General features: G+C 39.3%; 1 protein-coding gene across 1 annotated transcript in view; it reads right to left on the bottom strand.

The window, feature by feature from the left end:
- CALCR (calcitonin receptor) overlaps nucleotides 1-25,286 on the bottom strand; it is a 150,106-nt gene that overhangs the window by 57,493 nt on the left and 67,327 nt on the right. Inside the window, exons 3-5 of the mRNA XM_067746397.1 lie at nucleotides 10,032-10,112; nucleotides 4,037-4,193; nucleotides 510-620 (exon numbers count right to left, since the gene is read on the bottom strand). Coding sequence (XP_067602498.1) covers nucleotides 510-620; nucleotides 4,037-4,193; nucleotides 10,032-10,112 — 349 coding nt within the window. The remainder of the gene's footprint in view (nucleotides 1-509; nucleotides 621-4,036; nucleotides 4,194-10,031; nucleotides 10,113-25,286) is intronic.

The following is a 25,286-nucleotide window of genomic DNA, read 5'->3' as shown; positions in this document are numbered from 1 at the left end:
GTCTAGAGTTACCACTTTCTAATTTATCTTCCCTACACATGACAGTTTTATACAATTTTCAAGGTTACATCAAATTTCCATTATGCTTGTTCTACCAGCCCAGTACGCACAAACTCTACATCAAGCATTTGCATAAGTCATCAAATGTGAGACAACTGAAAAATTTTAAAAACTACACATTTAAATAAAACTGGTCAGTTTTAGAAATATTACTTTTTTATTAAAATTTAATATTAAATATTTAAAATATATAAAATTTTCATTTTTATCTAACATTTAATATAATTTATGACTAAGGGGCATAACTGATCAGCAATGTGACTTAAAAAATAAGGGCAGCTTGCAATCTTAGACAACCGGGTAATATTTCATTTATGGAAATTCTTCAGAATGTGCTAAACTGCATAGAATATGACTTGGTAGTATATTTTGTATCTGATTTTCTTTTCAGAACTAGAAAAACACTAAAAGATTCATAGCAAAATATACAATAAAAATAAATACTCTACCTGCTACATCAAAGTCCGGAAAATAATCTGGGCAGTGCTGTTGGGCGAGCACTCCAGCCGGTGTGTCATCCCAGCAGGACCATCCATCCCAGGTACGGTTGCAATACAGACCTGGCCATTTAGAAAGAAATATTACACTTGTCAAAAACTGTAGAATCCTCAGCAGGATTTAACAGTGCATAGGCAGTTATTCTGGGACCCTCCACTTGGACATGGAAATATTAAAACAACAGTAGCAGCAGCAGCAACAAAATAAAGGTATTAACTTTTCCAAGTACTAAGGAATTTCCTTTTTTTCCTTTTGTAGGACATTCTCCATTTGTTCCTCAAAAGGCATATTTGTCATCCGTATGGAATATTTCCTCCAAAATCTTTCCTTTAAAATATCTCCAGAAATGCTATGAAAAAAGTCTTGTGAAAGTATATGCAATATTACCCCGGGATAAAAGGCTTTGGAACATTTGTAGCCTACTAACCATTAACCTTCAAAGGGGTTGCCTTAGGTAGTTCTATTGTTAATCCAAGGGTGATGCACTTGTTTAGGAGATGCATTTGCAGCCAGTTAATGGCCTACATATAAAAACAGTCTTATTAGTTTAGAATCACACCATTACTGACTAAAATAATGCTTAGTTTGATCACTTTATGTATTCTTCAACATTGGCTCCAAGTGGTTTCTCACTGCTTTCAAAAATTAAATCTACTCTTGAAGGGGGAAACTTTTAGTGCAATTGTAAAAGTATCTATTTTTTCATACACCTTCTTATTGATACTAGTGTGAGGCTGGGGTCAGATCATGAGGTGTCTTAAATGCCATCCTAAGGAGTCTGGGTTTTTTTTTCCTGTAGGCAAGGTGGAACCGTTGGGAATGACATGAACAAATCTAGATTTTAGTGAGAATAAGAAGGCTTTTAAGGATAAGATTAAAAAGAGAGACAAACTAGGTGACTATTGTAACAGTCCAGGTAAGAGATATTAAATGTCTAAAATAAGGCACTATTAGTGTATTTAGGAATATTAATGTAATGTAATTAACGAGGTGTGGATGTAAAACAGGAAAATACAAGGATGACTCATAAATATTAATCCTGAGGGTGGGGATAATGGCCGACTCCAGGAGGGCTCAAGCCAAGGAGTACTTCCCAGAACTTCCACTGCCCCTGTCCCCGTGGTGAGCCACAGCCTCCCCCCAGATCTGCAGGAGACCCTCCAACACTAGCAGATACACCAGAAATACATCTACACGTGGAACAACTCCTACAGAACACCTACTGAACACTGGCAGAAGACCTCACACCTCCCAAAAGGCAAGAAACCCCCCACGTACCTGGGTAGGGCAAAAGAAAAAAGATCCCACTACTGGGCATATACCCTGAGAAAACCATAATTCAAAAAGAGTCATGTAAACTGATTCATTTTGTTGTGAAGCTGAAACTAACATACCATTGTAAAGCAATTATGCTCCAATAAAGATGTTTAAAAAAAAAAAAAAAGAGTCATGTACCAAAATGTTCATTGCAGCACTATTTACAATAGCCCTGAGATGGAAACAACCTAAGTGCCCATCATCAGATGAATGGATAAAGAAGATGTGGCACACATATACAATGGAATATTACTCAGCCATTAAAAAAAATGAAATTGAGCTATTTGTAATGAGGTGGATAGACCTAGAGTCTGTCATACAGAGTGAAGTAAGTCAGAAAGAGAAAAACAAATACCGTATGCTAACACATATATATGGAATTTAAGAAAAAAAATATGTCATGAAGAACCTAGGGCTAAGACAGGAATAAAGACACAGACCTACTAGAGAACGGACTTGCGGATATGGGGAGGGGGAAGGGTAAGCTGTGACAAAGCGAGAGAGTGGCATGGACTTATATGTACTACCAAACGTAAAATAGATAGCTAGTGGGAAGCAGCTGCATAGCACAGGGAGATCAGCTCGGTGCTCTGTGACCACCTAGAGGGGTGGGATAGGGAGGGTGGGAGGGAGGGAGACTCAAGAGGGAAGAGAGATGGGAACATATGTATATGTATAACTGATTCACTTTGTTATAAAGCAGAAACTAGCACACTATTGTAAAGCAATTATACTCCAATAAAGATGTAAAAAAATTAAATAAATATTAATCCTGAGTAAATGGCTCAGTGGCGGTGTCACATACCGAAGTGAGTATCCAGGAGGGATGAGTTTATGAGTAAGGTAATGGTGGGATTTGAAAATATTGTACCTGCGAAATGGCCGAGTGGAAATGTGTAGTAAATGTATGGGACATGGACCGAGAGGATTAGGTGAAAGAATAACTGCATTTAAGGTGCTTCATTGCATAGAAGCCTGGTGTAAATTCTCAATTTCAAATAAAGGAATATTTTTTCTTTGAAAAAAATTAAATCTACCCTAAAACGTAAAGCTGTTCAAAAGAATGAGCTTCAAGCTTTGAAGGCAGTTCTCAAAATAAAAAAAGTTTAAAATAATGATCGTAGCACAAAAGTTCATCCTCCCAAGATGACTAAGACCAAAGCAAAGGAGACTGCACTCACTCGGTTTCTAAAAGTATCAATTTTGTGTTTCTGTTGTTTCACTTAGCTTCAGAGAAAGGGTTTGTTCGGGCAGTTACATATAATGCCTTTTCAGGTTCTTAAACACTGAAACCGCTGCAGACAGAAGAATGACATGTGTCTTTCAATTGACTCACTTTTTTGTTTGAAGGAAAATGCTAAAAATAGGAACTACAAATTAAAACCTTAACTGTTTGATGGCAAACCATGTGTAGTAAATAGAGAATATTCAACTGATTTTCCCCCTAGGAAGCAGTGTGTTGTCTTAGAATACAGTAGGGTGTAAAAGATCTTGTTGGGTCTTTTCAAGTGCTTTAGGGGTCAGGGGAGAGAATTTAAATGAATGTAGCAATGCTTGGTCATCACATCCTCTCTTTTGTTTTCCCCGGGCCCTCTGTAGCTAATAGAATATGCTTGGCACTAAGAATAGTTGGGCAGTCACACAGAGCATTCTAGAGAAGGTGATAAACAACGTCTGCCCAGGAGATAGCTTTTTCTAATTCCTCTGGGAACTGGGGGTAGAAAAGGAGAAGGATTAGCATGAGTTGCCACCCAATTGACAGGTAAGGGAAGATACTACCTAATTAACCCAAGCAAGACAGTTTTGATAGGCTCTGCCTCAGGCTAATTCTCTGCCCACTATTTTCCAACTCTCCTGTTATTCTCTACTTCCTTCCCTCACATAGTCCTATATTGTTCCTGCTCGCCATGGGTGAATACTGGGCTATGTGTAGTAATTTTGTCGTAAATGCAGATATTCGCCAAAAAGCAGTCAGGTGAACTTGAGCAAAGAAACTAGGCATGTCTGCTGTATGAAATACTCAAACGTACCACGGTATGTAAGCCACTGTTAAAACTATTGGCATATTAAATTAAAATTAGTCAACACATATTTACCCACGGAAGAAAATAAGCCTTTCCTGCTGTTTGAAACACACATTCACATACATCTTTCTTTTTACCTTCTCCTTGGTATGGGGGTAACTTTTGCATTCGGTCATAGCATCTGTGCTGTGCCTCCAACAGTCTCTGCTTTCCTAAAAGGTAGAGAAATGGCTCCGGCTCTATTGTTGGAGGGTGGGTCCCCTCTGAAGTGGCAGGAAGAACCGGAATTGGGCGCTGTATTAGAAAGGAAACTGAGTTACTTATGGGGAGTAGAGATGGGTGAATACATAATGAAACAATCAAAAAATATGAAAACGTTTATTTTTCCTTCTGTAAGCAACAATTATGCATGGTCTCCATGTGGAATATTTTTGCTTTATAATTAGAAAGTGTATTTACATTTCATCTATAAATTCTACCTAAAATTTTCCTATTTGCCTTCATTCTGTTCACTCTTGAAAATGTATAGCACCCAAACTCATGCACCTCTTTACAAGATTGTTTTAATTTTATCAGTGCAAAGTTTAGAAGTAAACAAAGCAAATAACCTGATTTCCAAAATATATTAAATCAACTTTGCTTTGTTTGGAACTCCTAAGAATCACGAATCATGTCATTTAAAGCAGCTATATTAGTGCAATAAATACGTTTTAATTGGATCCTTTCAGCTGATTTGTTTGTACTTAGATTGCACACACTGCCAAAAATTTACCCCATTTATTCCATAGAACAAATAAAATCTGTTCTTCTGAAATAGCCTGCTGTAGGTAATTGGCCTTAATCTCTTTAAATTGGTTTCATCAGCCGATGACCTATACAAGGTATCATTTTCACTGCTGAAAATCAATGTAAATCTTAAATATTTCTCTTAGAGCTTTTGAATTTTCAGTACAGACTGACATTAGGTTTGCCAGTCTGTTAGTTTTCACTACCATCATAGGTCCCATTAATCTAAGTTGTGTGTGTATGTATCTGAAAAGATGAATGTCTGACAAATTGTCCTAAGTTGTGTTTAGATAGATTTCAATTTCTTTTGTGGCTCTGATGTTTTTAGTAGTGCTTGAATCTGATTTTTTATATCCATGTTCTGTATAGAGTTCTTTGGAGAAGACTTGCAAGCTTCAGCCTGCATTGACTTTTTCTGAAGTTAGAAATTCTCCTTGCTTTCTATTACACCTGTTGAAACACTTTTAATTGGCCTTATTCTGTTTAAATTATTCTAAGACTGAAGTTTCCCCAATGTACTGATAGCAGAAATAGTGTTATGTACCTTTCTCTATTCTCCACAGTCTCTAAAATAAACATCTTTTATTAAGTTGACCTGTATACCCCAGGATATTCCTGGTAGAGCCTCATTGTTTTCCAGTGTATCTCATTGTGTAGACAGAGCATCCTGTCCTATGAGACAGCCTATCACTAAAGGCTAAACTGTACAGAGTACTAAACAATAAAAATTCAGAGTAGAGAGAGAGCATGGGGGAAGAATAGTTGGGAATGACTACAGATACAAGGTAGAATTTGAATTGGATCTTGAGTATATGTACCATCACATAGGCAGAGAGGAGAGGGAAGGCTTTGTGGATGGTAGGAAAGGTATGCAGGTAAGTCCAGAGGAAGGAAATGGTATGTGTGAAACACTGTACTGAAACCATACTGAGGGTAAGATATGAAATCAAGGAAAATCAGATAATACAGGGCCCTGTGAGAACGAATACAAAACGTCTGGGACATGAAAGGCTCAATATATTTTAGCAAATATTTTAAAAACATGATGAAATAAAGCTGTCTTGCAGTTTTTTGATCAGTGAAGGTTGCGAAAGGAGAATGTTAATAAAATTCATGTGGTAGGCATCAGATATCCACAGATTAGTGCTGGGGAGGCCAGCCAGGCAGCTGAAGGCATGGACTAGATCACCTTTAGATGGAACAAGAGAGAGCAACTCAGCACTTTCTCAAGTAATAAAAGCACCGAGGTGTATTTGAATATAAGGAATGGAGAACAGTAAGAGTCAAATAGCCCAGATATTTTAGCCTATACAGCTAGAAAAAAAAAAAAAAGGTAGCATCTTGAGAAAGAGAAGACATTAAGAAAGGAAAATCTTACTCGGAGGAGAAGGTAAGTTCTCTTTTGGACTAGATCTGGGGGTGCCAGCAAGTCATCTGAGTAGAAATCACTTGCAAACAGAAGAGGGTGAATACTTATTGTTATAACGTTACTGTTATAACTGTAGATGAATACTTATTGTGAATATATTTGACACTAAGTGTTAGGATTATTTCTAATTTTAATGCCTCTAGAATTTGTGACAAGAAATTAATGAACTGACAAAGGTTATTAAAGGTGTACAAATCCTTTACCAATGTAGCTGAACAACATTATGTTGTAATATGACCCCTTTCCCACTGGTTTTAAGATCAGTCAGTCAGCAAATAGTCATTGAACTTGATGAGCCAAGTATCGAGCTAGAGGCTGAGGATACGGTGCTGAGTAAAACAAGCACAGATCCTGCCCTCGTGGAACTTACAGTCCAGCAAGAAAGACCAACACTATAAATATTTCCAGACACCAGAAACTGTGAAAGGTAAAGAATTATTAATCGTTAAATGCTCAGATATTCCGTTAGGAATTGAGAGATGGTTTGGGAGTAAGGAAAAGTATTTTGAAGACATTTCATGTAAAGGCTTCTTTTTGGATTTTATTAGCCTACATTTGTATGAATGTGTGTTTTAATAATTTGACTACAGATCATGTAACCATGATCTTTAATTGATTACAGTGTCCTCACAATAAGATACAAATGATTGGTTCAGCTTATGCATCTATTTGATTCTTTGTGGCTCTATTCTTAGAATCTTGAGTTGATATGAAAATCATCATTTGATATTATTTCTGGGTCATTTCCCCACCATCTTCAAATGAAATTAGAAGATGTATTATGATGTTATATATAAATCTTTTCTGTCACTTATTAGATATTTTAGACATTAGGAACTACTTTGCTTGACACTCTTTCCAGAAGTAACATTCTGAATTCTACTTTTAAACGGACTAAGCAACCAATTAAATGTTCCTTTGTTAGTTGGAAATTCATGGAGGCCATGGGGAGGCAGTATGTGCAAGAATAGCCAACTGGAAACCCTATACCTGTATTTTCAATGACGACATTATTTGGTTTAATGCAGTTTTACCACCAGTAATAGCGGAGATATGACCATCTCAAAAAGTAGGTGTAGTTCACGTAGACGACAGTAGCATCGATCTTATCGTTCCTCCAATGTTGAAACAACTCCAGTGAACTTCCTGTAACCTGGTTCAGCAGAGATTGTTTCAACACTGAGGGAACGAGGAATCAGAACTCCTGCCCTTAGAAGAACCATAATAATCTGAGGCCACTCCTGGTCTGGTTCATGTTTGAGCATTGACGATGCAATTTTTCCAGTGGTAGCTGAATGTTTCAGTGATTTTCTTCGGAAAATAACATATACACTGAGGCATTCTGTTATGCATATAACATACAGATATATGTAGATATAAATATATAGCCATTACATCTATATAATTCTGATCATGGAATTACTACTGCTTAACATGTAAATTTCATAAAGTTCATTGATTAACTTTATGCTAATTATTTCATACAGTTAAAAATAGCTAGTGAGGTGGTATAATTTTCAGCAGTAAAGGGGTAAAACAGAAGCAGTAGTGATTAAACCACCAAGCAATGTGAAAAACAATATTCAGCTTATCATAAGTGTTATGTTTATTCTATGTATTTGTGGAATGTAAATATATAATTTTATGCTCCCATGAAGATAGAAATGAGACATTAAGGGCATGTTGCTTTTCTGAATAAAGACTGAAATGCAAAGTTTTGCATTCAAGCCATCTTGCATGATTCTTCCAAAATCAAACAAAAACCACCTCTTAATTGTTGTCCTACGTAGCAGTTTAGCCACCGTATATGTGATGTCACTCCTAAAGGTTCCAGTAGATGGCGCCACACATACGACCACCAAGCTGCCACTGACAGCTGTAGTCCGCAGCCGAAACATCACTGTTCTTTCAGTTAATATTTTGAGTGCCTCCCACATGCCAGGCACTGTTCTAGGTTCTGAAGATTCAGCAATGAACAAAACTGGCAAGGTCCCTGCCCTCATGGAGCTCACATTCTAGAAAGTTTCATCCACACTAATCATGGGGTCCAGAGGTAAAGCAATCTATTTGAATGGCCGTGTGTTTAAGCAATTCCTACTTTGATTAAGACAATCAGCCTCCTTGTGTGTTACAGGTGGTTTCTAGAAGTACAGAGACAGAACAAGTAGAGAGCTGTTCTGTGTAGAACTTTGAGGAATGGTCCAAACCTACTGAATGTGGGATCCATGCTACCGGGTTGAAGGGAGACATTCCTATTGATTGCCACAGACAGAACTGCTCTAACAGGACTATGAATCCAGAATCCACAAGCTGATGTAAACAACTTTCCATGTCACCATTCTTAATAATGATAATGTCTACGTTCAGATTACTTGTAGCTTTCAGTTACTCATACCTTTCAAAATAACAAAGGATAAAATAGAGCTTTGTAAAGTGTTAGCCCTGCTTTTTCCAGGTAGGATCAGATGCCTGGTTGGTGTCCTATGTACTTTCTACCTGAGCATTATATAAACAAAACTGCCGTATATTATCATAAACTCAACACAAATAGGGGAATACAGCTAAGTGAACAACAACAACATAAAGTAGGTTCTTCTGAGAAGCATTATGTCTTCATCATTGTTGTCATTGTCATCACTACCATCTTTTTAGCACTAAGTGCCAAGCATTGTTCTAAGCCTATTGTATTACTGCAGGTAAGAAGAGAAAGTGAGTGGGTAGTTTTGGTAAAAGTAGATGAGGCTAATGGAATGCGGTGACACAAACTGATAGTTTTTAAAGGCCATTTGGAAATCAGGTCAGTAGAATTCAAAAATATATTGGTAGTGGTTAGTAATGTATCCAAGAAGTGACATTTTAGAATAATTAAGGTCAACATCGTTTAAAAATTTCCTTTTCTCTACAGAGCATCAATGTGGAACATAACGAGTGTTTTAGAAGGAAACTGATGTATGAAATTTTTTATGGACAAATCCTCCAAATCCAATAGGTAATCCAAACACACAGAAGCAAAATTTATGTTACAGTGAAGAGAGCACAAAGCCATTTAAGTACCCTATGCAATGTTTGCTAGTAAAAAAAAAAAAAATGCCCACAAACCATAAGACACCTGTCGTGCTCATGCAACTATATGAAATTCTTTCAGTCTTTGAATTTTAAAATGTATTAGGTAAGAGTTTTGAGAAAAGTGACTTTTTTTTTTTAAACATACCAAAAGTTATATACTCTTTGTAAAAGAAACAAAAACCAAAAAACGGTGACTGGATAATACTCAAACTTTCTTATTATCTAGTAGTTACTTTATGATTTCTTCTATCTATGTCTAGTTATATGCTTTATGAAATTTAAAAATATTTACACAGTTGATCACATAGGATTTCATTTGAGATGAATAATATCAGTATGAATAGAATATACCAATATTTCTGCATCTATAGAATATGACATAAGGCTTAGACATTTACAGATGAAATAAAATATTCCAGTAGTTTCTACAATATTCTTGTTTAAAATTTATTTCGAAGAGCATGAAGGTACCTACATTTCCAAGTACTGGATTACTTTTAGCAAATTATACTGTACTTTACCTGAAGATTAAAATAACATGACAGTCTTAGATAATAAAATGAACTATCCTCATTCAAACAGGTACAGAAGGGCTACATTAGCAATCATTCCCATAAACCTTGACGTATAACATTACAAAATGTAAATTCCCTTAAAATTAAGTTAACATGTATGAAATGTTAGTAATAGTTTTCCTTGAATAATATTAAGAGGAGATTTGTTAACAAAACATTAAAGAAAATTATAGTTTGGTTTTTGGAGAACAATGTCTACCCTTGCAAATGCCCAATCATAATCATACTACTTCAGCATTCTTGATTAACATAGCTTAAAATAACTGTTTCACTTACATTCAGAAAGAAGAAGAGGGTCAAGCACCAGCGTGTAAGTGTGAACCTCATCTTGGGCTTTTGAAGACGGTCTTCTAAGACCTAGAAAAATATAAAAGTAACAAAGACATTTAAATTAATACAGCTCTAATATTGACTGTGGCCTTTTTTTCTTGTCTATTTGACTTGAAGAAGATCAATGCCCAAAGACACCCTAAATACAACCCATGTAAGTACAGTAAGCTTGTGAGGCAAATGCAGCAGCATGTTCCATTGCCCTTCCTCTCAGCCAGGAAGACTTGTCTGGTTGTTGTCTAAAGTTCTCCCCTTAAGAAATTCTGGAGCCCCCTTTACATATCAGGACATAAAAGATTCTGAGAAATCAAGAGCAATCAGTGTGGACTTCAGTTAACACATGGCATCAGAAGAACTGCTGAAAATTTTCAATGGAAACATCCACAAAAGTTACCTCAATGGACATGAATAAAATCTGTGCTTTGTAAAGGATTAATAGCTATGCCTTCCAGGTAATCAAAAGCCAACTTTTATTTACGCAGTCTTACTTGCAGCCTTGAGTATTTTTCTTTCCTACAAATTCTTCAAGCGTCAAGTTGCTATTAAAAATAAATTTATTCCATAGTAAGGCTTGTTTGTTCCCTAAGAGGTCACCAGTCCTACTCAAGAGCACAACAGTCAGAAACAGGCTGCTTTGTCACAAATAAGAGTTCTTTGTTACTCTGCAGGTAATTTTACACAAGGAAAAATAAAGGAGTGAAATTTTAAATATATACATTTCATCAGCGGGATTTGTGTGAAAACGATTTCAACTAGGGGTGAATGGTTATCATTGCATCTAACACTCTACTCATTGCACCACTTTTAGGTTTTACATATTCTGCTAGGTTTCAGTTAGTATCTACACTGTACGCCTGTTGGGCTGCACCTTGCAGGCCTGCGAGCCTTGAGACCAAAGAAATGGCCTGGAGACAGCGGTGGAAACATCCATGGTTTACTGGAGAGGGGTAAACCTATCTTAAGCAAAAGGTCCTGGAGCAATAGCCCACGTCTTACAGCAGATGGCAGGCAGGACATGACAGCACGCTTTGCAACTTGGAGGAGGAGGCTACCATTTATAAGGGGAATTGATATCAGGTTGGCTCAGTTACCAGGGGAACCAGCAGCTGGGGCAGGGAGCAAACACATAGGCAGGTACTACTTAAGCTCTATAATTAAGAGGATTGGAGAGTCACCTGAGAGAAGCAGAGCCTGCTCGAGCAGGGGATGTACAGAGAGCAAGAGAGCAGCCATCTTGAATGGCCTGACGATACACTCCACTCCTACACACCCTGCAGGAGCCTTACAATCTTGATCCGCCCCTTTTCCGTGATATCCCTGGGGTCAGGAACACAGAGGCACACTCCAACCAAATACCACACATGCAATACAGACACCAGAGGCTTAAGAGTATCACGAGTCCAAGAGGTGGGCAAACTTTGGAGCCAGGCGCTTATCAGGTCAATTTTTCATGGAAGTCCAGATGAGGATGAAAATGTCCTCTCGCGACAGGGACCCAATCAAACTCATTTCACAGTGAGGCCACCACTGTCACCCAGTCCACAGATTCCCTCCACTTAGACTAAGGAGGGAAGGCAAGATGTTTAACAGGCACAACACAGGGGAGATCATGACTATTAAGCAAAATACAAGCAGTAAGAGCACGCTGAGATCATATTGCCCCTGCATGTGGTTTTCGTCCTGGCCTGCAGTACCCCACCACCTCTCCATCCTCAGTCCCCACAGCCAGTGCCCAACACTGGAGAGGCCTGTAGCAACGGACCACAGGGTTAATATGATGGTGCCTTTCTCCAGTAGGGGGCCTGGATTAATTACCTTAGTAGTTTTAGGTGGGGCTGGGTAGAAGACAGGTGAGATCTGTAAATCCCTTTCTAATCCTCTTCCCCACAAGGCAGCAAACCCAAACCACTGGGGACTTACCTGCCAGTCCTAGGGTCATTTATGATGTGTTCCTCTGGGGGTAGATCCTGTGTCAAGGGCAAAAGCAAGTTATTGGCCTGACCGACCATTTGGCAGCAGTCGTTAGGTGGTCGACAGTTGAGCTTGGATTGTGTTGACTAGTTGCCTCTGGGTTAACAGGGCGTCAGCACTGGGACGATTGCTCCTGGGACATGTCCTCATGTTGGAAGAGAGAGTTTTCTGTGTCAGTTGCTGAGTAGTCCCTTCATCCTTTCAATTAGCCCAGCAGCACAGGGGCTGTAGGGCAGGGGGAAATGTCAGTGTACGGCATTTGTATTGGCCCATTCCTGAACTTCATGACCAGTAAAGTAGGGGTTTTTTTGGCCGCGTTGGGTCTTCATTGCTGCATGCAGGCTTTTCTCTGGTTGCGGCGAGCGGGGGCTACTCTTCATTGCGGTGCCCGGGCTTCTCATCACAGTGCCTTCTCTTGTTGCGGAGCACGGGCTATAGGTGCACAGGCTTCAGTAGTTGTGGCGCATGGGCTTAGTTGCTCCGCGGCATGTGGGATCTTCCCGGACCAGGGCTCGAACCTGTGTCCCCTGCATTGGCAGGTGAATTCTTAACCACTGTGTCACCAGGGAAGTCCCTAAAGTGGGTTTTTTCTGCATTACTCTATGACTCTGTAGACCTCGAGTAATGGCTTCCACCTGTTGTAACGCACTGTAGACTGCACACAGCTGTTCCAAGAAACAATACTGTTGCTCTGCCCCCTTCCGCAGCTAAACCAGAAGCCAAGGACATTCTGCCGTTGCCACATGCCCCAGCCAAACCCTCTGGTGAACTGGCCACCTCCAACTGACAAGCCTGTCCCGAGGTAACACCCCTAAAGCCTGTGTCTGTAGTTGTTTAGGGGTGGTGGGTCGGGGGTATGCTCGTCTTACCCGACCAGCTAACATCCAAGTACTTGATAGATAAGCCAAGTTCTTACACTTTGTATTCACCAGCCATCCCCATGCAGTCAGATGAGCCACGAGCACGGGGCTGCTACTTTCACACCGGAAGAAGGCTCTAAGGTTAACAGGATGTCATCAGTACGACGGAAGAGAAAAGCATCTGCCATGGTAGCCAGCTGCCACAGAGCCCCACATGCTAGTGGATGGCCTCCCCAGGATCACCTCTGCAACTTTCCATACCCCAGCCTTATTTTCCGACATCTCGGCACTCACGGGAGTTTCTTCAGCCTCCTGGTTGGCTCACCAGAGGTTGGGCTGCACTTCGCAGACCTGCAAGCCTTATAGCTGCCCAGCCTTGGGACCAAAGAGCCTGGAGACAGCAACAGAGACTCAGTGTTTTTTTGGACGGGGACTCTTAAGCAAAAGGTCCTGGAGCGACACCCCACTGTTTACAACAGAGGGCGAGCAGGCAGACAAGCCGTGGTAGCGTCCTTCACTACCGGGTGGGGCGGGGCGGGGCGGGCAGAGAAAGAGGCTACCATTTATAGGGGAACTGACGTCATGTTGGCTCAGTTACCAGGGAAATCAACAGCTGGGGGCAGGGGGTGAGCACGTAGGCAGTTACTAATTAAGCCCTATAATTAAGGGGATTGGATATTCATGTGAGAGAAGCAGGACTTGGTGGATCAGGAGATGTACAGAGCAAGAAAACAACCATCTTGAGTGGCCTGACCATACAGTGCCTAATATACTTGTCCCCAAGAGTAAACTGTATTCAATTCACATATTAGCATGCCAGGAAATTGGGAAAGTATAACTTTCAAGTGTCATCTTATATGCTGATCATTTCCCCTTGTTTCTGACACTTCAAGCCCACTAGTAAGTTGAAAACACATACATGTATTGACAGCCGAGGCATTACAAGGGATGCAAATACGGGTGAGACGGATGAGATGTGGTTTCAGTACAAGAAACTGAGCATGGTGGGGGGGATGGGGGCAGGGAGCAACACGAATGATGTAAGACATGTGCTAAAATAACTATCATACAGCCTGGGTAAAAAGTTCAATAAAATGGCACAAATACAGAGCTTTATAAAGGATCATTTCTGATTGGGGGAACGAGAGAAGGATTTGTATTTTGACCTAAAATTTGAGAACTGAATAGGGTTTTAAGAAACAAAGACCTACATAGGCAGAGAAAGCAGATTAAAAACAAGATGTGGAGATAGAAAAATTTAGGGGTAGCCGAAGAATAAGGAATACAAAACTGTAATTTAGCTGGAGCTGAGAGCTTCTCAGGAAGTGAAAATAAGGGTAGAAAAGTAGGTTTTGAGTGCCTAGAAAATTTATTACCCAAACCACCTTTTGGCACTTTGTGTGCCTGCCACACATTTTCATCTATGTATGTACACAACTTAACAACCTGGCCTGAGGCGAAACCTCTTTCAGAAAAGGATTATGTTTTAGCTATCTATAGATCTCTGGCACGGCACACAATCACTCACACGTGATTGTGATTTTTGATAATAATGGTGGTTTGTGGTCTGATGAATTCTAGGAAGCACAGAACTCTCTTGAATGTATTATTTTTCCCTTTTTGATTCCTTGTACTCCCATGTCAGTGACTTCCACAATTATCCATGAACTGTCCAAATAGGAAACCAGGGATGGTCCTTGATTCCACCCACTTCCTTATACCTGACATCTAGTCTCTATGACTCCCATTCTATCAGCCCTTGGTATCTTGTTAAAGTGTTCACCCTTCTCCACCACCTTAGTTCAGAGCTCCATCTTTCTCATCAGGACCCTAGCAACAGCCTCATGACCAGTTTCCCTACTTCAAGTCGCCATCCCTCCAACCCATTTCCTATACCAAAATGAGTGTAATTGTATCTTCCTTCAGTGATTGCCTCCAAACTTTAAGTAAATGCATAAAACCCTTGGCTAGGAATGTAGTAATACAGGGCCCCCTTTAGCAACAAGCACCAATATGATCATGGAGGGGAATAAAAAGGGAGAAATTAAAGTTGTCTCCTAGATAGCTAGCTTCGGTACAAGGACAGATAATGAAGGAATTCAGCAAGGGGAAGTGGGGAAGAGGAGGAGCTCTTCTCCCTTAACTGGGAATATTATTACCTGTGTACTGGATGAGACTTATTTCCTGATGTGAAAGGTAGGACTTTTGAAGTGTTCACATACCTGTGAAATTGGTACAGCTTTCCTTAGTTAGATCCTACTTTTTATTTATTTATTTTTGCGGGTTGTGGCCTCTCCCGTTGCGGAGCACAGGCTCTGGACACGCAGGCTCAGCGGCCATGGCTCACGGGCCCAGCCGCTCTGCAGCATGTGGGATCTTCCCGGACCGGGGCACGAACCTGCATCCCCTGCATCGGCAGGCGGTCTCTCAACCAGTGCGCGACCAGGGAAGCCCCCTACTTTTTAAGAAGGAAATCATAGACATACAATGAATTTCTAAGGGTCTGTTGAGTATGATAGTCCTAGGATTTCGTCCCTGAGAGAAGCAGGATGTATGGAACATTACAGGTGTTAAGAATTAAAAACCAGATCTGTTCTTCCCATGAAAGTCCTGCTCATTAATTCCAAATGTGAGAGCTAAGCACAGTGAGAAGCCAGCTTCTCTATGACGGTGAATATGGGGCGATTAGGCAGTTAATTGGCTTATTCTATCTATGTCACATATGTGATGTCATTTGATATTTTATAAAGTATCAGTTGCTTGGTTTTGACTAAACGGTATCATTACAATGCAGAGCAATAGAAACGGTGGGAGACTTGTCACTCTTAAGGTGAGTGGAGCTGTGTAGTCATCTTGGCCTAGGAAAGGGGAGGTCCAGGCTTTCAAAGCCCCACATACCGCGTTTATATTTGTACCATGAACAACTAAGGTGAATGAAAATAGATCTGAGACTGAACACTTGGAAATGACAGAGAGGTTTAGCCAAGAAACAAAGTCCTTTCTTTTTTCCTATTAATTGAAGAGGTCTGTAATTTTAAATGGTCTTGCATTATTTTGAACTCTTAACAAAGTCCTCATGTGTAACTTTATAGTATATCTGGGCTGTATTGCACCTGCCTCTAGTCAGAAAATTTCAACTGTAATTGTCCAGGGTTAAACAGTACCTTGTAGATATGCCTCTCTTTGAGAAAAATGTTTTTTAAAAAATATTTATTTATTATTTATTTATTTATTTTGGCTGTGCTGGGTCTTAGCTGCAGCACATGGGATTTTTGTTGTGGTGTTTCATGGTGATTTGTGAAGATAGGAGAAAGAATGCATAGGTAGAGTTGTGAAGAAAGACAGGGCTTTAAGAATTTAAAGGAGATAAACAAGGCAAAAAAGAGTAGAACCAGAATGAGGAATGAAGTAATTCACTTTCTCTAGGATTCTTCAAAAAAAGAGAAAAAAGAGTGAAGAAAGTTAAGAGTAACAGCTGTGGAAAACCCAAAATGAGCCCTAATATTAGCTGAACAGATGATTAAAGGATGGGTAGGTTTCAGGGTGGAATCTAGAGAAAGACTAATGTGGAATTTTCGATAGGCAGGAATTTTCTAATTCAGTTTTTTAGAAGCTAGAAATTTTCTAACTTTCTAAGCTTAGTAAGTTGAACCTGGACCCAGGTAGAAAAGGACAAAATCAGGCAAACAGTAGCTAATGGAGATAAAAATGCAACTTAGAAACTTTCAAATTGTAATGGGAACAGGTAAGACAGAGAACTTGTGATCAGTCATACGGTACACCTGGAAGATGACTCCAAGAAAACCAGAACAGAGCTTAACTTTGACATCAGATTATTTACTTGCTTCTTGTTATTTCTCCTATTTCTTCTCTACAACAAGGACATTGTTTAGTCTTGTAACCCTAGAACCTAGAAAAGAGTCTGGAACATAGTAAATGGTCAGTAAATATTGGTTGCTTTGTTTAAGGGATGAATTAGGGTCAGAATTTGGTAAGGCAGGGAGGATTATTCTTTACCCAAAGAGTCCTAATTATGGAGCCAAGAGATTCTTATTTTGGCTTCTGCTTTTATTATTTCTTTAGTTTTGGGCAAGAAGCTTCACTTCTATGCCAGTTTCATACCGATTCTGTATCCATATCCTCCTTGAATAGGAGAAGAATACACTTCCATATGTAAAGCAAATTGATCCCCCTGGATCTGTCTCAGTAGTTTAGCTACTTAGGGCAGTGGTTTCCAAAATGTCTTTTAAGCATTTTTTTTTTTTTAAACAAAAGCTCTTGTGGAAGCCCACATATAAGCCAGATGGACGTGGAATCTAAACACCTGATTGGGGAGCCTTGTTTAGAATACAGAAATAAGGTAACCTTGGACAGTGGTTCAGTCACTGAGTGGGACAACAGAACATGCATTGCTCTGAATCCACAAATGAGCACCCATCACTCATCTCATCTCTAGAAAATTGTATCCCTGTGTTGCAGGGGTGTGCTGGTTAGCGGAAACCACTCCTCCAGTGAATAAATAGCATCTAAATCGCTAATACAATGATGGTGATTAAATAGACTACTCTTCATTTAAAGAGAACAGATTTCCTTGGAAAGTAAAGTTACACTATTTTTATTTTGGGGGAAGAATATGGAACGTCAATGTCCGAAAATAATGTATCTATTCTCATAGATCAGCATTTCCAAAAGTGTACTCCATAGAATAGTGGGAATCCCATGAGAAGCAGCATAAAATAAAGTTTCCATGGCCAAAGAAGTTTAGGAAACTAAGCGTTTTCTATATTCCTCTTAGAGATGTACCAGAGACATGAGCACTTTAAAGTAGCTAATTTTCCTGTACCGAAAACACTAGTTTGACTTTAACTCTTCATTCTCCAAACCTGTTTGACCCTGAAAAACATTTTTAATAATAACAATTATTGATCCATGTACAGAATATACTTTGGAAAATGCTCTTTTGGCTCAATGGCAATTTCTAACCCACCACAGTGAATGAAGCCTGCAAGCCATGAGAAAGAACTGCCCTTTTACTTAAAATTTTCTTTTTTTCTTCTCCATGGAGCAAAAGTGGAATTTCTGAGGTCTTAAATATTCCCCAGCCTTGGTACAAAGCCCAAAGCTATAAAAGGCATCTCAGAGGCGATGGCTCCTCTGGAACATTATTTGTCAAGAGCCTCTGCTTTACTTCTCTGGCTATGAGAACAAGGAGTTAGATGGAGTGGTATGGGCAAAGAGTAGAAAAGAGGAGGAAGGCATTGCTTATCTAAAAACAGCTGTGGGGGCTTCCCTGGTTGCGCAGTGGTTGAGAGTCCGCCTGCCGAGGCAGGCTTCGCGGGTTCGTGCCCCGGTCCGGGAAGATCCCACATGCCGCGGAGCGGCTGGGCCCGTGAGCCATGGCCGCTGAGCCTGCGCGTCCGGAGCCTGTGCTCCACAACGGGAGAGGCCACAACAGTGAGAGGCCCGCGTACCGCAAAAAAACCCAAAAAACAAAAGGAAATTAAAAAAAATAAAAACAGCTGTGGCATTCTGTCCCCCAAGGCCTAGAGCCTGTTTCAGATTTGAAATTTGGCATTTCTTTTGAAGACAACTCGATTTAATATGGTCCTGTAGATACAATCCAAGTGAGTAGGTAAGTGAATTTTGTGGAACCCTGGAACCACAGGGTATGATGGTTTGCTGCCTCACCAGTGCCTTCTGTTTGGACAACTCCTTGATTATATAACCTACTAGAAAATCATTCTTCACTAGTACAGGAACTAATTTGCCAAGGCATAATGTGGTCATACCCAATTTATGTGGCTCCATTAAGCAAAACAGAGTGCCTTCCTGCTGCTCATCATGAGTTTAAAACCCCATCTAAATCCAGGCTCCTAGTCTACCTGGTAAAAACTGGCTCCCTCTGAATAGGGAAGCTTTTTTTGGTAAATAGGTTGGCACACAATGTAAAAGGAAGAATCTAGATGAGAAGTGAAGCAGAATAAAAATGATGCCATATTGAAAAAAATTAAGACTTTTTCTTTCACTCACATCAATGACCTGACATAGTAGGTGCTCAACAAACATTTATTGACTGAAACAGAGAATAGTCTCTAAGCAGTCAGCTAGGCAACATTAATAAATAGAGAGATCTTGGAGAAATGGTTCCAAATCTTGTGCAGTTCGGAAGTGTGCCACTACTCAAATGGATATTATTAATGGATAATTAGATAAAATTAGGCCAATTAAAATTAATTTAAGGGAAGGGCACCGGAATCTCGTGGATACTTTCTAGTACTGGATCTCCAGTAGCAGCCGTGAGAGGGAAAGGGGAGATAGAAACTGTTTGGTTTAATTAAAAATACATCATGAACTTATTACATGTGCTTTAATGCCATCTCAAGATATTTAATTTCAATATGTGAGAGGCTGGGAGAAAAACAATTCAGTCTAAAGGGTCAGTATGAACAAAGACGAGGATGCGGGAATCACTGAATATATTGAAGAAGATCTAAGTGAGTTGTTTCCAAACTCCACGTTCTTATTCCTTACATATACACTGCCGTATAACAAGAAAGAAGCAAACTCAGTTTTGGACAAATGGAATTTGAATTGTCAGCAGGGTCTTCTATTTGGAGACCCTAAAATGCATCTGATTGTTATTAGTGTCTTCATATGTTCTTTATAAGCACTTCTGTTGAGATCAGCGACGACAGATATGGGAAGAGGAGTCAGTGAAGTGTAATGGAAAAAAAATACTGGGCTAAGGAATAAAGGCTCTATACTCCAATCCTAGACCCACCTCAAACTCACTACATGACACTTAAGCACATTACTGCACCTTTCTGGACATCAATATAAAATTAGACAATTGGATCATAATTAAGAGTTTTTCTTACTCCAATACTGGCTCTGAGTTGCAATAAAATAAAAAATGTTTTTTGCCGACAGAGATAGCATAACAATTAGATAAATATTGGGTCTGTTTGACCCTTCAATAGAAAATTAATAGAAACAGCATTTCCCACATTGTGTTTTCTAAAATATGATCCCTGTGACCACTTATTTAATAACTCATAAATAAAAGGAAGGAATAGTTCACTGGGAAAAGGTTTGAGAAATGTGAAATACCATGTGCTCTTTTCTGGAAAAGTTTTATGTTTATGTTAGGATATTAAAGGTTCTGAGAAGTCCTGCAACAATGGGTCCTTTAAATTCATTTAAATTAGCTGTTGTTACTAATTATATCTACCAATAATAATGTGCAATCAATACTCAAGGAATGAACAGGCAAGCTTGGCTAATAGTTGGCTTTTGATTTCAGGGAATGAAAGGTGTGTTGCTTTCTCTTTATGTGCAGAAAAGACTGTAGTTATAGGCAAATGTTGCAGACTTATTAGCATTTCTTTGTTATATTGGAATAGAAATTGCAGGACTTTGCCATAACTTGTCTGGATTATTGAAAATCTGACGATTAGATGACTGAGTTGGTGCTTTGTTTTGAAAGTCCACTTTCACAAATAACTCTTTAAGTCAAACTTTAAAATATTCAGGTAGAATTCAATGTCATACACATATCAAACCATTCTACAAATACCAACAGGAGTTTAAAATGGTAGGTTTATGGTTGTAGTCCTTATATACATATTATTGTGTCCTTATACACACTATTGAAAAAAATCCTCTTTTAGAAAAAGATATGCCTGATTTGATTAGATGATGGAACTGCAAGGGATTCTAAAGTTCAAATTTTCCAAACTTTTCACTGAAAACCCACTGAAATGAGTTCCCTTAAATTGGTTAGGAAGTTCGTGAAAGAGCTCTGGTTAAACTTAAACCATAGATTCCCAAACTAGTGTACACTCTAACTTACTACCCTGCCCCCTATCAAAGGTTTTCCCTAGCTGGATTCAACCTTCTGCCAGTGAAGCCTCTGAGGCTTGGTCTAGTTGGGATAGAAGTAACCCATGACCACAGTTCATTCTCCTGCCCAGTTCAATTTCTCTTAATTACCTTCAGGAATTCTGTTTGGTTCTGATCTCAAGGATATCTTAGGGTAGAAGGTGCTTAGCCTGGAACAAAATGGGTTAAATAAAGAAATAACCTGTGCTGTTATTCAACATATTTAACAACTGTTGCTACTTAAACATCCACCAGTCAGAACAATTGCTGGCTGTTAACCACGGGCACTGTTATACCGATGTTCGCCAGCTGTAAACCAGCCCTGGCGTTCTCCACGTCCCTCCTCTCTTCCATAACCTTGCTATTCATTGTGCATGCATCTCTACATTTGTGTTTGCAAAAATGGAGGTGGGGTGGAATGAGGCAGAGAGCATTATTTTTTTTTAATTAAAATTTTTTTTAATTTTAATTTCTCTGATTCTAGTGATTAAGAATATTTTTCTTTTAGTTATTTATTTTTAATTAAAAATTGTAATACAATTTTAAAGGTTACTTTCCATTTATAGTTATTACAAAATATTGCCTATATTCCTCATGTTGTAAAGAGAGCACTTTTGTATTTATAAATTCACTCATTAAATATTACTAAGCCAGATGCATTTCTTGCTCTTATGAGCCATTATGCACTACAGAGAATGCCTGAGTGAGAGCTACCCTTATGCACCCACATTCCTGAGATCCCATACAAAGATATTTTACCTACCACCTTACAAGGGACAAGCTTGCCCCTGTATTTCCAATTCCAGTAGCATATATTTACTGATAGAGGAAAGTGCCACCAAATGTAATTTAATCATTACAAAGCTTTCCTTTTCTTATTCAATTATTTAAGGATCCATTTCCCTGACATTTGAGCACCTTGGAAATTATCCTTTTTGCATGACTGTGTAAGCAGTTCCAAAGGTTCTGTAAAATTAGCTGGATTCCCTTGAAAAAGCAGGGAGATTAAGCAGGATTAATGACATCAGGGATGGTCAGCCAAACTGGATCCCTAACTGTCAGCCATGATGATATAGTTTCCATCATAGCAGTTGTTTCCCACCATGACCCCAACAGCTGATGTTCAAGGTTCTGATCTAAAGAACACTTATCTAAATAGATGGTGTCCAAGTCAATTTCAATGTGGCGATCTAATATTTCAGGTGAAGAGAACATTTTGCAACCTGCTTTATTAAAGAAAGTTTGGTCTTTGTGATGAACTTGTTTATGACTTGCTTTGCCAAGTCATAAAGTCTATGACTTTTAAAAAATTAAGTATATAAAGAAGTTATGGTACATAAAACAAGACTTATCTAATCATAAATTTAATTAGGAACACCAAAGAAGTAAACTTAACGAATGTGATTTGGTTTAGGAATGTAGGTTCAGGAATGTAGGTTCCGGGTTTTATTTAGTCTTGCTAATAGGAACGTTCCCTGGGGTGGAGCTTTGGAGCACAGAATAAGAAAGCTGTAGAGAGGAGGGAAAGTTATGCTCATCACACCTTAATTGTTTGGCCCTGCTTTCAATCTGTCTTCCAGTAACTGGAAGTATAATTAAAAAATGTTTGACAATAATCCCCAAAAGGAATACTCCATAAATTAAAAGAAGGCACTTAAATCAAGGGGAGTGCCATTTCAGCGAGGACCATTCTCTACAATTAAAGCTCCATTCATGATACCAATAGCAAGTTGCAATAAAAAAAAAAATGAGTTAGTACTAAATTAGCAATACAGTTAAGACAGAATGTCTGATGGTCTTTCTAATTTCATCTCTTAAGAGTGCCCTGATGGTGATTAGGTGTTAAAAATATATTTCACAAATGTAATTACTAAACTATAAAGGGAAATGAAGCACAATGACTAGTGAAAAAATAGTCATAATACACTGATAAAAACAACTCCTAACAAAACACAAACAAAGGCAGAACAGGTTCAGTGATGTTATAGACTATGGCCCAAGTTTTCCATTTTACTTCTTATGACCGTTTTGCTTTTTGGAAATTCCCACCAGCAGGGGAGAGAACAACAAATTCTTACGTTCACATTTGCCTTTACTAATATACACTATCATTGTAACATTATTTAAATGTAGTTGAGTAGTTAAATTTTGCAACATCTGTGTTTGAAATAAAGGCAAAATAACAGACTATAAGGTAGTTACCATATTTAACCTCAGCAATATCTGGTACGCAAAGAATGTCAGAAAGAATTCTTTTTTTTTTTTTTTTCCGGTACGCGGGCCTCTCACTGTCGTGGCCTCTCCCGTTGCGGAGCACAGGCTCCGGACGCGCAGGCTCAGCGGCCATGGCTCACGGGCCCAGCCGCTCTGCGGCATGTGGGATCTTCCCGGACCGGGGCATGAGTCCGTGTACCCTGCCTCGGCAGGCGGACTCTCAACCACTGCGCCACCAGGGAAGCACCAGAAAGAATTCTTTAACCACATATTATTTCCTCTGTTCAGTAATTTTTTTTTCTTTCTCCCACTGTATGTGAAATCTGTGATCTGCCATCTTGAGCAGACACTCAAATAGTACTTGTACAAAAGATAGGCCTCTATGTCTACCATAATCCTTACATTTTAAGATATAAGAAAGATAAATGCTTAAACTGTTCAGTGACTAGGCTTGTAATCTATTTTTGATAAAAAAATGCCAGATTGGCAACTCTATGTAAATTACACCCATGTTATATCTTGAAATGATATCTTTTTTTTAGCATGACATTTCTCAGGAAGAGACAAGTGTTATATAAGTTATCCAAAAATAAGTAAATAAATAAAAACCAAAACCCTCAACAAGAAAAAACTACATTAAAATTTGGGCAAAGAGCTTGAATAGAATGTCTCCAAAGAAGATACACAAATGGCCAATAAGCACTTGAAAAGATGCTCGACATCACTAATCATAAGGGAAACATAAATAAAAACCACAATGAGATACCACCACAGTGGGAAGGCATGGGGCCAGGGGTGTTAACTGTTTAATGGGTATGATTTTCAGTTTTGCAAGATGAAAAATGTTCTGGAGGTAGATGCTTGTGCAACAATGTGAAGGTACTTAAGGCCACTGAATTATATACTTAAAAATGGTTAAGATGGAAAATTTTATGATCCTTGTATCTTACCACAATTAAAAATAGAAATAAAAATGATAAAGACATCAAAAAAAAGCTCTAAATGACTGGCATCATTCAGAGCTCATCACTGACACAGTGGGAAAGGATAAAGTAGCTGACTGCGGAGGGCTGAGGGGAAATAACTTGAATGGGAGTCTGGAGATACGGATTCAAGTCCCAGCCCTGTTATTACCTACTTGTGGGAAATTTGGCGAGATGTGGAAAATGAGAGACTACTATAAGCTCCCTAACTTTCAGTAACTCTACAATTCTATAAAGATGGAGGATGGTGACAACAGAATGGAGTATTAGGCACTGCAACACTCAGTATTCAGGGATGAAAGAAGGAGGAAACTGAAGGGACTTTTCTGTGGGAGAAAAATGCTGACAGACCATTCCTGTGTTCTAACCTGTAGTCAGGATCTTGGGACCCAGAGGATACATTTTGTACTCTTCTGTCTCCCACTGGGGCAAGATCACAGCTCTCCTCTGAATGGCAGTGTGCCAAACGACAAAAGCTCCATTTAATAATACTGCTTAGAGAGGGGAAGATACCTTATTTCTCTGGAGAATTTTCTTGGAAAGAAGTCATTAAGGACATCCATTCCTGGATAGCTCCAGAATGTGGCCAAGAAATAGAAGACATTGCATCAGGGCTATCAGCTATTTAATAGCTCTTCTCTTTTCCTTGGGACATCGCACAATTCCTTGTGAAGGAGCACTAAGAACAAGCTGCCTTGCGCTACCATCAAAAACAGAGTGCTAGGGCTTCCCTGGTGGCGCAGTGGTTGAGAGTCCGCCTGCCGTTGCAGGGGACACGGGTTCGTGCCCCGGTCCCGGAAGATCCCACATGCCGCGGAGCGGCTGGGCCCGTGGGCCATGGCCGCTGAGCCTGCGCGTCCGGAGCCTGTGCTCCGCAACGGGAGAGGCCACAACAGTGAGAGGCCCGCGTACCGCAAAAAAAAAAACAACAGAGTGCTGTCATTAAAATGCTTCACTATGGTGATTTTGCCCCAGTAGTAAGCACATGTGTGGTGAGTATTGAAATCATCATAGAAAGGCAAAAAGAAAAAGCATAAGACAAAATTGAATCATAAACTAAGACAAAGAAACACATAATAAGATTTTCTATGGAAATAAGTTAAATGGCCAGAGGTCATGAATGAACTACTAACAATTATTACAGATGTACTGCCTGTGTGGGAACCAAATAATGGTGAAATGTATACCATTTTGTGGTATACATTTTGGTCACAACTAAAGATTTCTGTATTAAGTCTTTGTTTAATCTCTTACTCAGGGTTGTATGCGATCTGGAGGGTCTCGGTTTTCTA

The sequence above is a fragment of the Pseudorca crassidens genome, chromosome 8 (assembly GCF_039906515.1).
Source record: "Pseudorca crassidens isolate mPseCra1 chromosome 8, mPseCra1.hap1, whole genome shotgun sequence".
NCBI lineage: Eukaryota > Metazoa > Chordata > Mammalia > Artiodactyla > Delphinidae > Pseudorca > Pseudorca crassidens.
Note: the sequence above shows the minus strand (reverse complement) of the source record. Positions and strands in the feature narration are given on the sequence as shown.